This window comes from Berghia stephanieae, chromosome 6 (assembly GCF_034508935.2).
Source record: "Berghia stephanieae isolate SIO BIC M18660-M18661 chromosome 6, UCSD_Bste_1.3, whole genome shotgun sequence".
Taxonomy (NCBI): Eukaryota; Metazoa; Mollusca; class Gastropoda; order Nudibranchia; family Aeolidiidae; genus Berghia; species Berghia stephanieae.
The window spans coordinates 64,498,050-64,512,542 of record NC_088365.1 but is presented as its reverse complement, the minus strand read 5'-3'; the positions used below and the strand labels follow the sequence as shown (position 1 = coordinate 64,512,542).

General features: G+C 34.4%; 1 protein-coding gene across 1 annotated transcript; it reads left to right on the top strand.

Annotated features, from left to right (window-relative positions):
* Positions 1 to 205: 205 nt before the first annotated feature.
* On the top strand, positions 206 to 8,545 carry LOC144975445 (uncharacterized). The gene is made up of 4 exons (XM_078919515.1): positions 206 to 363; positions 3,066 to 3,291; positions 4,290 to 4,793; positions 6,181 to 8,545. Exons 2-4 carry the CDS (start codon positions 3,072 to 3,074, stop codon positions 6,246 to 6,248), a joined length of 792 nt encoding a protein of 263 aa, XP_078775641.1. The 5' UTR covers positions 206 to 363; positions 3,066 to 3,071; the 3' UTR covers positions 6,249 to 8,545.
* Positions 8,546 to 14,493: the final 5,948 nt, after the last annotated feature.

Genomic DNA, 14,493 nt, shown 5'->3' with positions numbered 1-14,493 from the left:
TATAATTCAAAGAAAAAAAAGAAAAAAGAAAAGAAAACACGCAAGCCACCAGGATATGATAGTAAATTGTCTATCAAAAGTGAGTAGTTTTCTTAGTGGGGGTGGGAGTCAACAGACTTTGGCATTTTTTTTGAGTGTTTTGGCATTTTTTGAGTCTTCCCCTGGCATTTTGTTGAAAAATAATCTGGCAACCCTGTCGTAAATCAAGCACAATCCGGAAAAAAACGATGTAAACAAAATTAACTTTGCTTCGTGGTTACTTTCATTGCTGGCCATCAACCTCTCAGGGGTCTTCTCCGTCCAAAAACATTTATACGAGTGAGACAGGAATCAGAGGAGTCGTGTGAAGAGGATTATTTAGAAGTAAGAGATGTTATGTCTTCCTTGTTTAGTTTAATTTACAGTAACGAATTAAATGTAGCGGACTCTCTTAGTCTCTCGTCTCTAGTAGACTCTAGCCCAGTTAGGCACTTTGATAAAATTTTCAAACTCAAAATATCTTGATTTGACTCAGTCAGGGGGATGGGACTTGAAAAAACATAAACTTTGATACCTTATTTGTTTCTCTACGACCTACGGTTCCAGAGTTATTTATATTTTTCTACTGAAATTTTTTGTCAATTCTACAGAGAGAATCTGTGATCTCACCGCTGCCTCAAAACCAGCATCTCGCGGCTATCGGGAAATTTTGAGTCTTGCAGTTAACATGGCCCACTTATTGTTTTCAGTAATTTTGTTTGAATTAAAAAATAAATGGCAAGTGTTAGGTATCATTTTAAAGGTCAGAAAATAACCTTTATTTTCATATAAATCATTTTCATGTATGGAAAGTATGGAAGAAGTTAAGGATAAATGAAAATGGAAAAAAATATGAGGTTTTTGTCCTAAAAAGTGGGGTTGGTGGCGGGAAAAATAAAATAATGAGCGAGTGTATCAATTTTGATGAAATTTGGCAGAGATATTCTTCAATTAATTGTCTATCAATGTATGAAGTATAATTAAAATGTATCCATAATTTAAAAAGTTCTTGTAATTCAAAAATGTATAAATTTTTATTACATAAGCTTTCTGAGAAATACAATCAGGAATTAAGAATGAAATACACCGTTAGAAAGCTTGTTTTGTGCCCTTTATAATGATACCAAAATTAGTCACATAGGTTCTTAAATAACGCCATGGTGACCAAAACAGTAAAGGGTCAAAAATAAAGTTCCAAAAAACGAGTTTCATCTTACAGTGAGCTTATCGGCGGCCACTGGACTGGAGTTATCAAAGTGCCTAGCCCAGTACTATCTGATTCATTATCATCATCGTCATCATTCATCCATTCAAATTACTTTCACTTCCCACTCGCCGTTTCTTTAGCTGTCTATGGATAGGTTTAAATGATTTTTATTATATCTCATTTTCCTCAGGAGGACACCAACACAAAATTTTGTAGGTGGCGTTTTTATGCACCTCCGTTGGAGGTGTACAAAAACGCACCGTTTTTATGCACCTCCGTTGGCGGTGATGGTAAATTAATGAAAATGTTGCTGCATACGTCCATGAGGTTTAAATAGTTTTAGATTGTAGTTTAGCACGCTGCTTAGTGATTACTGATGCGCGTTTATACAATGATAATAAATTAAAGAATAATAACAATAATATAAAAAAAATCAAAAGTAAAAAGAAAAATTGCACACAAATACTGATCTCAAATAAATAAATAATTTTAGAAAATTAAAATCGAAGTTTTTTTTTTTAAAAAGATGATCAACAGTTTTTGAAAAACAAAAAAAAAAGAGAAAAAAGCCCAACAAAAATGATGTCTTTCTCAATTTAAAAAAAAAAATGTCTCCAATGATGGGAATCGAACCCAGTACTTTCAAGGTTAGAGCCTGACAGCTTGTCCACTGCGCTACGGAGCCACCTGACTGTTCATCACATTTAATAAGGTCTTTCTAAAACTTTATTTTACCTTCAATGCAACTTCTATTTTCTGCTTTTATATTTCGATTTTTTGAAATTATTATTATTTTTATATAAGTTTATTGACAAAAACATCCTACAAATGTCACAATATAACTTTCGCCATGTCCAAATACAGAAACACAATATTGCTGATGAAATTGGGTGGGATGCGCATGCGTGATGGAGGTGTATAAAAACGATCCGTTAAGATACACCGTCAACGGAGGTGTATAAAAACACTACGAATTTGGTAAATTACAAATAGTTCTGTGAACTTAAACTTAAACCGGTTATATTATTATTGCGCCTGGATGTTAAGATTAATGTGTAATGTTATTTGATGAGGTTATTGTGTTCTAATTTTATTAGTCAACAATTAATAATCAGTGATCAGTTAATCAGTATGATTTTCTAATTCAAACTGAAACTGGGAGTTCCTTGAAGGTACTGAAATTGAATGGATAAAACTTATTTGATATTTGGAATGGGTGAAATGAATTAGTTAATATTCTCTTTTGAGGAAAATTGGAGGGAGACCTTCCATAAGCTACTACATCCCAAGTATTCATGTTCTAGAAGTTCTAGTAGGGGGTTTGGGAGGGGGGAAACTGTTTTTTGTTTTTTTTTAAGTCTCCCCCCTCCTAAACCCCCTACACTAGAACTTCTAGTAAAAAAGCTATTGAATCATTCAATGCTGTTGAGAACTTTATTAAAATGCATTCTACAACTGCGTACTGACTTTCACGATCACAAAGCATCAAAGTCAAAGCTTAAAATCATACTTGAGTATGTATCGTATATGTCTGCAAAGGTCTCTTGGTAACTATAGCACAAAGGCAACTGACTCAACTAACTCAGGCTACAACCAGAAACAGAACCATACAAAAGCCCTGGTAGTGATCGGAATGGCGGTTTGTCCTAGATTTTCAGTTTATGTTCCAATGTTTTTTAACACCTGCCCAAAAGGCTATGGTGGTTACATCACTGTGAAATAATTTTGCAAATCTTCTTTTAAATCAATACCTAGTTCAACAATATTTCAAGACTTTGTATTTTGTTTAAATCAGCCTTTTCAATGTAAAAAATATAATCTATTGTACTTATATCCTCAGGTCAAGATGAATTTCCAACACTTCCTTTTTGCATCATCTGCATTGTATTGTTCATACCTCTTGTATGACGTTGATTGTGCTGAGGATCACTATGCCACCCTTGGTGTGAAGAAGAATGCGACAGACAAGGAAATCAAGAAAGCCTTCAGAAAACTTGCTTTAAAATACCACCCAGACAAAAATAAAGAGAAAGATGCACAAGAAAAATTTCTCAAGATTGGTAAAGGTAGGCTTTGATATTTTGTTCTCAACTATGATTTTGGTTGAGCTTGATTTGGCATTTCTTGCAGAAATGCTCAGAGGATTTCATTCGTTTCCGCTATATTTTTTTTTTGCCCATAATGCTGAATAAATGAGTCAAACGCATATTTTAGGATTGACATTTTTTTTTTTTTTGTCTCCAGCTGTGATCCTTTTTCTAAGATTCACATGTGTTATTTTTTACTTTTTCCTAGTGTTTTTAAAAAGTCATTTCAAGAATTAAAGACACAGACTCATTTATATACTGTAACTCAGTTGGTAGAGCACTCGCTTCATTAAAGGGACCGAGATCGATCCCGGGTGCAATCATGATTTATTTTCTGGTCCCCCTCTCCACCGATTGGGTAGCTGGGTATATTAGATCTGGCAGGCGGTACTTTGCTATAGACTAATGTCCTATCCAAAGGGTAGCAAGCAATTGATTATCCGGCTCCATGGAGCGGAATGGCTCTGAGGGATAGTGAATAAATATTCTGGTCAAGATGTCATTATATATGTCAAAATCAGTTTTTTTGTAAAACTGAATGCCAGCAAGGGTAAAATATTTCTTGAGCATTTTTTTCAAAGACAATAATTGGGACGCCTTCTAATAATTTTGCTATTGTGCTATAGTAAAATCATGTTTTCTCCAAAATGAAAGAAGTAAAGTGGCAGTCTCCATTTCTGACCATTAGAATTTATTATAACTTCATGATCGGTTTGAGAAAGGTTTGTTTGTGGTTTTTTTAAACTTTTATATTTAATTATTTCAAACGCTTTGCTTGACGTCGAGTTTGACTGCTAACAGTAAGAGCTTTTTATTTTATTTTATTTATTTATTTATTTTTTTTTTTTTGTTTGTTTAAAAAAAAAATTATTTTGTATTTTCGTTCCAATGCGGCAGTTACTTATGTATGCATACTTCATTTGTTCATGGTGAAAATTGCTTTAACTTTTTTGTAATTTTATCATTTCTTTTTCCAGCTTATGAAGTGTTAAGTGATCCGGAAAAGAGGAAGAGATATGACATGGGTGGGGATGATGAGAGTTGGGGTCGCGGGGGATTCCAAAACACGGCAGACTTCAACGATTTCTTCCGACATTTTGACGAAGCTTCAAACGCTCACAAACAGGGACATCATTTCCATCAAAGTAACAACGGATTTCACTTTAGTTTTGAGAATTCTGGAAATTTCTTTGACTTTGATGATTTGTTCCACGATTTTGATGACAACGACGATAGCTTCTTCAACACTGGAAGAAAGTCGAAAAAGAATTCCAATTCGTTCTTCCACGGAAATGACGTCCACTTTAATTTTGACGATTTTGGTTTTGACGACGATGACTTATTTGATGACTTTTTTGGAGGAGGTGGAAACAAGTACGACCGAGTCCATAATACAGGCAGCCATTTTGAGCAGCACCACAAGATCCATAACGCACATCATAAAATGCATCATCATCATCATCATCATCATCATCATCATAGTAAGTAACTTACTCAGGGTTTGTTTTGTTTTTTAAATTTTTATCAAAGACGTTATTTTGCTCTTATGCTCAATTATTTTGGGTTTTTTATATTGCTTTTTGCCACCATATTTTATAACTTGTATTACGTTGACTCTCTCAAGTTCATGTGCATGGAGAATCGAACAAATTTGTTCGGTTTTCAATGAGGGTGAACCTGAGAGAGTTAAACAGATGTGTCTCTCTATACTACCAATGTTTGGGAATAGTCTTTCACAACAGTCCATGAAACTGGAATTTAAACAGACAATGACAATTGCTCACTATCCTTTTGATAGGATACTAATCTTTTACAAAGTACTTTCTATCAGATCTATTTGACCCAGCTACCCAGTCACTGCGGGGTGGACAGGGAGGTTAGGTAAAAATCTCTTCTGTACTCTTGATTGATCTTGGTTCCTGTCCCTATATTTCTGAAGATATTGAGAACCTTGGGTATTTGGGAACTCTTGTTAATTAAAAACCAAAAGCCAGGGTTTGGGCTGGAAAGTGGGAGTGTTGTATTATTTATTAACTTCTGGATTGTCTAGATCAAAATGATACAATTGCATTGGATCACACACTGGGATCTTATACAAAAATCACTGATTTTTCTTTGGCAATGCGAGTTCAAGCTTTGATGGTTCTTAAAAGCTGATCATTTCTTTTTCATCCTCGAGTAGAATTGGATGCACATTAAGCAATTAATCTGTTTTGGAGTAATCCCTCATGACAGATCTCAGTTTATATTATTTTATAAGGATGGGCATGGCTCTTTAGCTCTGGAGAGCAGCACGCCTAGGAGTGAATCTCCGAAAGTCGGGGTGGCATTGGGCTAACGACCTAATTCTGGGGGAGGGGAAAAAGATAATGCTACAGAGACAGCAATGAAAGATAAAATAGCTGCCTTGCCCATCAACAGACATAATGGGCAGTGAGTAATTAATGTGATTATTGACGTTATCTGAATTACCCGATTTCCTTGGAAAAAAATTTAAAATTGCAAGCGGTTTGAATTTTGTAATTCTTATCACTTTGACTTTAAGCACAAAGCATAATTCTCATCATCTCACTCAAAATGGACATACATTTTTTTTAAAAATGAGCTTCCAGGTACTCATTTTACACCTGAATACAGTGAGAGAATGTGAGCAAAGAGCCTTTTCCAAGGACTCAACTATGCGCCGGGCGATACCAGATTGATGCAGAATATTTGGTTTGTGATAAATAAATAAGCTGTTTGTTTTTGTTTATGACTCTTGATTGCATCTTACCTTTTTGCTTTTTATTGAATGTTTTCTCTTGTTGTCGTAAAAGATGTCAGCATGCATTGTGACTTTTTAATTTTTTAAATTTCCATTTTTCACAGGACAACAATGCCATCAAGTGACACAGAAAGTAGGCGGTCAGACAATCACATTTACTCAATGCTCCTAGGAATGGTTTACTGTGATATTCATTGATGTTTTGTTTCTGGTATAAGGGCTTTCATTGCATTCACGGGATGTCGAGAATGTTGATTTCAAACATGACTGAATGTATTATATTAAATTTGTCTTTGTGAGAATATTGGTGGGTGTGAGTTAATGCTAAAATGATCATTTTTGTAAAGTTTTGACACAATAAGACCCTGATATTAAATAGTTTGCATAATTAAAGCATATTAAAAAGTTTGAAGAATTAAAGCATATTAGATAGTTTAAGGATTAAGGCATATTAAATAGTTTGAAGAATTAAAGCATATGGTAAATAGTTTGAAGAATTAAAGCATATTAAACAGTTTGAAGAATTAAAGCATCAATTTATGTCAGGGTTAGATAATGACAAACAGCCTAAAAGGCTGAAATGAAACCGAATAACAGGAATGGATTTTCCAAGGGATGTGATGACAAAAAAGAAATTGGATAAAGTTGATATTTGGTTTCGCTTCTTCGACACTTTGATAAGCGATTCCAGCTGTTGTTTTTGGTGCTAGACAATGGTTTTTGGATATATTTTTTTCTGTAGCGATATACACTTATATCTTTCCATAGTATGTCATAATAAATTGATAATGATTGCATGCTACAGAAATGACCATTTTGTACAGCATCATATTGGAGAGAGGGTGATTATTGTGGTCTGCTAGAGGCTGTGGACTGTAAAAAGTTATATTCAAAATTGAATGTATAGAATAGCTTTAAAAAAAAAAAGAACTAAATACCAAACGTTGAATGTTTCAGGCTCAAACCTCTTCTTCAGCCAATGATAAAATCAGTTTTAAAAATGTTACTAAATTTCATTTATAAGGCAGCCACCCATTGCCCCCCCCCCCCCCCCCCCCCAAAAGGTGTCCGTCTTAGACAGTTGGCCGTCATGTGCAAGTCAGGCATTTCTAATATTTACATGCTATATCAATGTTAAATGAAATTGATCCGAGTGCCAATCAAAGTTAGTTGCATACTTTTGATCCCCTCTCGTCTTTCTCTTTCTATAAGGTATGTCTAGTCAGAAGATATGAAATCGAAATTACATTTAAATTTCAACACTGTGTGTTTTCCAACAAGATGTGTCTTATAGCCTTCTGCCATCTGCCCGCATTTAAGTGATATTTTAACTTTGTTATTGGCTGAAGGTTTTCAAGCGCGGGTGGTTGGATGGGAGCATCACCCTTGAATCATATACCTATGATGTTCGCATGGGTGTACGATCCGATAGTGATGTCGCTTCTTCTTCTCTTTACTAGCCTATCCTGCTTCTTTGGTTTGTGATTGTATTTTTGACAGGGGATATTTTTTTTCCTGTAAATCCTCTGCCTGTTTGTTCTTGGTTATTTATAATTTAGCTTATGATATCTTTAGGTTATGATTTTGATTTACATTTGTACTATTTTTGTTAGATTGCTTGTTGTTTTGTTTCAGCGGTCTCTCATATAACCTCAATTGTGTTGGAAGAGACCTAAAGCAACAAACAAACAAAAAAAAAAAAAAAAAAAAAAGGTTTTCAAGCCCACAACGTTCTGTATTTGTCGTTTTGTTCTTTTTTAAGCTATTATATTCATTTTTTTGTGCATTATTAGTGAGAGAGAGAATAAGTGTTAAATTTTTAAAAATTTATGTTGAGTGATTGAAGACAAAGCTTGGTAGCCATTCAGCATTATTGTGTCATTATGCCGAGCACAGTCGAAAATCAAGCGGTTTCCAGTCTTGCTAAAAATTTATCTGGTGTACATACAATTTGGTTGTGTTGTTAGTCATGTTGAGATCATGCTTCCTTCCTGTTGAGATTTTGGATGTGCCGTTTGTCTTCGAGTATAAATGTGGTAGAACAATCGTTTTAATTATGTATTATTATTATATGCCATGATTTTTATTATGTTATTCCTATCTTAGTTTTTACCAATGACCCCTTTCAAGACCCCCGACATTGCAGACTTTTTGTTTTCGGAAGTAAGGGGTTTATTTTGAAAATCAGATTTCTTGTTCTACTTAAATCACTCTTGGGCAACCCCGTTTTCGATTTTTTTTTTTTTTTTTTTAGCTTTTTGGTCAGTTAATAAATAAATGTTCAAAATCAGATTACACATGTTATATATTCTTATCAAAGTTGGAAAGTAAAATAAATCGTCCTGTTTTTTTAGGTGAGAGTATAGATATGAATATTATTTTTAAGTTATTGTGTATATTATCTTTTGATTATTTTTGCCCCTTCAACTAAGAAATTCTGAAGCCTGCTTGTAAAGTGCCCATAAAAAATTAAGCAAAGATCAAAAAAGAACAACATAATAATAATAGCAATAATAATAGAAAGAGGGAAATGACAAAGTGGCTTTTGAATTTCTGAATGTAATATTTTTGTACAGGATTACAAGCCTTTTTTTGGGGTTACTTTGTATTATAATATTTTGATTTTTTTCTTCTTCTACTACTTCTCGTGCTGTGATAGATATGTTGGATTTTATGAACAATCTGATCAGAAGTTGATGATATTTTAGACCTGCTAGATGTGTAACTTGTGAGTCTTACATGTTTAGCCGTGGTCTTCATCTTTTATTTTGGAAATATAATTTTCCCATCGTCCCACCTGCTGCGATGTGTGGCCTTTAGCAAGTCATCCCTTCTCCCTCCCTTAGCTCATTGGATGATATCACACACACTCACTACGAAATGAGGCGGTTCTTGTCATTCAAAGAATAACTCATTTAATTAGGACTGACAAAGTTTACAAAAAAAGGAGGCGTACGCTTTATTGAATATGACGTTTCATTTCGTATGTTTTAATACCAATTGGAATCTGCTTATCACAATTTTCTTGTTTATTAGTTTTTCATTTACCTTCAATTTTATGCTATTTTTTTTATTTGCAAGTGATCAAACACCCCTGTATTTGTATAGACAGTTTGTTAAATATCACATGAAAGCTTTTGGGTGGGCAGATTGGTGATTAATTCAATTAATTCTCACCGTATTCTCTCGAAAATAATATTTAAGCTGAACTGGTTTGTGAGTCGGATGCAGCTATTTATTTTAGTTTTATCAACTATTTTGGAGAGATTTTGATTAAGCAACAGGTGCTATCGACAAAATAAAGAACAATGTGAAATTGAATGTAAGCTTCAATTTAATATACAAAAACAGATGGAATGGACGTTTTGGATTTCCCCTTTATCAACAAAACAAGATGAATGAAACACTGGTGTCGCGTTTATTTCATCCTTTTTTGTTGATAAAGGGGTAACCCGAAATGTCCATTTTATCTGCTTTCATATATTAAATTGAAGCTTATATTCAATTTCACATTGTTATTTATACAATTTCTGTAGCGTTTTATTTAGTAACAGTTACTGCATATTGCTCTTTTATTTGGAAGCTGGTCTTTAGCAAAGTACTTGTTCATGTGGTCGGTTTAAATTGTATAAGATGCTGTAAATATTTTATTGATCTACCAAGTAAGTAACCCATGTGTCAAAATTCAGATTGATTTATTTATCTATTTTTTTACAAGCCAAATCAATGTGCGACTTGGTGAGGCCTCCCGACCTCCCTCGGTGGGCAGAGAGGTCACTTGTTGTGACTTCTATCCTCCTATAGCTGTTTTTCGAGTTGCTTTCTATCTTTGTCTTTGAGTGGGATTGCTTGTTTTTTTTTTTTTTTTCCCGGCCCTTGCTGGGGTCCTTAGCTGAGAGGGTGACAGTCAAATGTTTGGTGTTAGTTTTGGGAGATGATTTCTTTTTCATTGTAAATCATGTCTTTATTATGTATTTTTTTACTTATGTTTTCTGTTTTGGATATATCCTGTAAACATTTGAGTGGATTCCACTTAGTGGGAACCTATGCCGGTGTCGGGTTGATAAGTTTAGGTGATCTCAAATTAAGTACATTGGTGTTACACTCTTGGAGTCTACATCTGTTCCCTATTCGAACTAATTCCTCTTTGTCTTACTTTTTCTTGGGTGCTTTCATTATAATTCTAGGATTTTTGTTTATCCCATTTTTTTCCTTTTTACTGGTGCTGATATGACTTAAATGCTTTACAAGCTCCGCAAAACCCTTAAAAACAAATACAACCCGTCTCCTTGAGTTGCTGAATGGTGTTTTTATTTCCTTAGATAAAAATCGGATGTGGTGTGTTTGAAACAGTGCCAGATATAGAATATAAAGAAAACGAAAGAGGTATGTCTCATTTACCGACACTCAGTCTCGGTTCCTGCTTGCGAAGACAGGTCGACAGTGTCGCACGTACTGCGTGGGGTTCCTGACCTCCCATAGTGGGCAGGGGGTACATGCTGTGTCTTCTATCCCCTTATATCTGTTTTCCAACATGCTTTCTGTCTTTGTCTTGGAATGAGATTACTTGGTTTTGTCCTGGCCGGAGTCCTAGCTGGGAGGGAAACAGTCAAATGCATAGCTATTGTTTTGGGAGATGATATTTTTTTCCTTGTAAATCATCTCTCTGTTATGTATTATTATATTTATTTTGAATTTATAATGTGTAAGCATTTGAGTGTATTTCTCTTTGTTGGATTTTGTGCTTGTGTCCGGATGAGACTTATAGGTGGTCTCAAACTAAGTACTTTGATAGTGTGCTCTTGGAATCTACATCTGATCCCTATTTATTCCCAGTTCCTCTATGTCTTACTTTGTCTTGTGTGCTTTATTTGTAATTCTAGAACTTTTTACTCTCCCATTTTCTTCCTTTTTACTGGCGCTGATATAACCTGAATGTGTTGCAAGCGCCGTAAAACCCTTAAAACATAAAACGTGCCGCACGTAGTGGGTGACGGCAGCTTGCGAAGACAGGTAGACAGTGTTGCACGTAGTGGGTGATGTAGGGAAAAATATAAGCCTGTCTGGACAGGGGGTCGATTCTTAGGCCACTGCTTCAAACACCTTTTCCCATTTTTATCTTACGCACCAGTGCCTGCTCCTTATTTGTCTTTTTTCACGGCCATGCTCAATGAGCCATGGAAGATTGTTGTTTTCTTTTCAATCGTTGATATTTGAAATAGAAAATGTATTTTTTTTTTTTTTAAATTTATTATCATCAGCATTATTCTTCTCCTCATAGTTTTAGTTTATTTGAAAGAGGGTCATTGCTCTTTGTAAAGCATTGTGCCAATTAAGGTGCCAATGTATTTGTATTTCATTCCAATTCAAAATATTTTTAAAATTTTGTTTATTTGGGGTTGTTTTTTTTTTTGTTCGTTTATATTTAAATCATTGACACATATCACTTTCTACATCTTGATTTTCAGATTCAGCTCATATAGACTTTTTTAAAAAATCCATTGTGCCTTGTGTAAATTTTTAATCTCGAGCAAATTTTACTTCGCCGTTCTTCTTATATTTTCTTTATAAAATTTTTTCTCTGTTTTCATTACGAATTTCCCTCTAAACTTGATAAAATATTATTGATGGTTTCGTTTTGTTTTTGTTTTGTTTTTTAATCCAAAATTTTCCAGTTTTGTTTTCCATTACTCAACATACTATCAAAATATGTATTTATTGTTATAGACCTTTCTCTTTTATTTTCATTATGTTTTATGTTTTTAAAAAAATATACAATAAGATATACTTTATTGAGCCTGATAATGTTCATGTCGAGAGTATTTAAAAAACCATCGTAGGTAATAATGATTTGAAAGAAGTGTTACATTTGAAATAAAAGGAAATTATCTTCATACATATGTTTTGGCGGTATTCCCACATTTCTGAAGGATAAACATGATCTGAACCTAATTTTGAAGAGGGATTCGAGCACACACAAATATTTTTTCATCATTTAATGTTGTATTTATCCCTAAAGGTATTTGTGATATAAATATACAATATTATAATTATAATTTCTATATAATACACCAGAGAGTGAAAGGTAAAAAAATTAACGACCTTTGACTCATGCATATCCTTCATTGGATTATGAACATCTTTTTTGCTGGATTTAGTTTTCTGTATGGATTGAGTCTATAATTATAGTATAGGGAATTATCGTCACAGATGTTGATGATTAATGTGGTCTCCATAGCCAGATGTTGTAAGGTTATTATTGTTGCTGGTGTTACAGCTATTACCGTCACCTTTATTACTATTATTATTATTATAATAACCATCATCATCATTAGTATTGTTTATATAATGTAAATAAGGGGTAATTTTATATAAATGAAATAGAATGAGGACAATGCTTTATTTTTGTATTTTTGTTCACAGATTATAAAGGTATCAAAACCTTTAATTATGTTGTTTTTATTCTCAACCCTTCACGATCAGGGTTTAAAGATTTTTTTTCATGTCGTGTTTTCCCTGCCTGCGAGAGTAGTGACATTGAAAATGAAGCAACTTGGACTTGGAAGTCAATAGGTATGATCAAAAATGAGTGTTACTGCTTCAAAATAGGACAAGATAATTAACACGGAATGCTTCGGGCTCAAAACCCTTCTTCAGCCAACAAGAAAGCATTTCTTCATGTTTTATGTGAATTATTCAGTGCTGATGGTTTTCCTCAGATCCCCGGAAATCCGCGATTTTTGTGTCAGAGGAGGAATTTCCTCCTTTAAAAAACTGACATTGTCCTCAATCAAATTTTATGGCTTTGAGAGATTTGATGTGTGGTGGAACAAACTGGTGCAGTTTCCCCACTATCCAGAAGATAGCTAGAGTAGTTTATCATCTCAATGGCTCTAAAAGTGGGGGTTGGTGAAGTAAACATGTGGCGTAAAGAAAGCCATTCATAATTTTCCTCCTTTTTGTCACCATCAGCACTGATTATTACTAATTACATTTTTTTAGAGTTTTGTTGGAGACCCTGAAACGTTTTTGTTTTTCTGTGAAGTCTTTTGTTCTTTTTAAAGCTGTTATAGGTACTCATTTTTTGTTCAATACAGTTTCAAGTAGCTTTGTATTCGATTCATTATTATTGCAGTCTTGGGGAATGTGTCAGAATTCATTCAAACTCTGTCCATAAAGGATTGACATGTCGATTTGAAATTGCTGAATAAAATAAATTATGGTCTCAGTCTCAATTGATTATATCGTTTTTTGTTGGGTTTTTTTTTTATTAATACAAGCCATTGCCACTGATGTACATTCAGAAATTAAAATATAGGAAGAAGTGTTGAGGAAATATGTAGCTGGTTTAGTTGCTGCTGGCTCGCTTTAACTTTCTCAGTGTTGGTTATCGGCCTCAAACTGGGTGGGTTCTTTTGTCCTCCCATAGTCGGAAGGAAGTCACTTGCTGTGTCTTCTACTTCATTGTCTTGAAATGGGATTACAGTACTTGGTTTTGTCCTGGCCCTTGTCAGAGATAGTCAAATGTATAGTGTTAGTTTTGGGAGGTGATATTTCTTTCCGTGTAAATCAACTCTGTTATGTATGTAAGTATTTGTATATATATATATAATATACATATATCTTATTTTGAATATGGAATGGTTTGTAAACTTGCGAGTGTATTCCTCTTAGTCTTAGTGGGACCTGTGCTTGTGTCTGAAGGAGACTTTTAGGTGATCTCAAACTAAGTAGCTTCCACTGATAGTGTGGTTTCACATGTCTTACTTGTTCTCGTGTGCTTTCAGTTGTGAATATATAACTTTTTTGACCATCCCATTTTCTTCTTTGTTACTGGCGCTGAAATGACCTAAATCTGTCGCGTGCGCTGCAAAACTCTTAAATACAAACAAAAAGAGATTAAAATCGTCTTAGTTGCTGGCTCACTTATCTTTTGTCTTTTGCAGTGCCTTGTACAATGATGTTTGAGCTCTAGACAGACAACCCTTTTTTGTCTTCTCCCTACAATGTGCTCTAATCCAGACATTTCTGAACCAAGCCAGATGCAATTCATCACTCAACATTTTCTTTAGCCAGGGTGTAATTGATCGATGGAACAACTTTCCAACTTCAGTTGCGGAATCTCCAGACCTAAGCGCCTTCGAGAGAGGCAATTTGACAGCCTCTGTATGAACTACAGATTCAGCTTAGTTGAGCCCCTCATGACTGAGACAACTGCAAAGAATTACCCATACCCTAGATCATCAAAGGCACTGAAAGCCTAATTCATTGGGCGCTCTATACTCTGTAATCGTTGCCATCATATTTAATAATAGTAATAGGGAGATATATGGGGGGGGGGGGGGGGGGCTACCTCAGTTCTTTTTAACTACGTACATTTGAATTTGACTGTTACCCTCACAACCAAAGATCCCAAC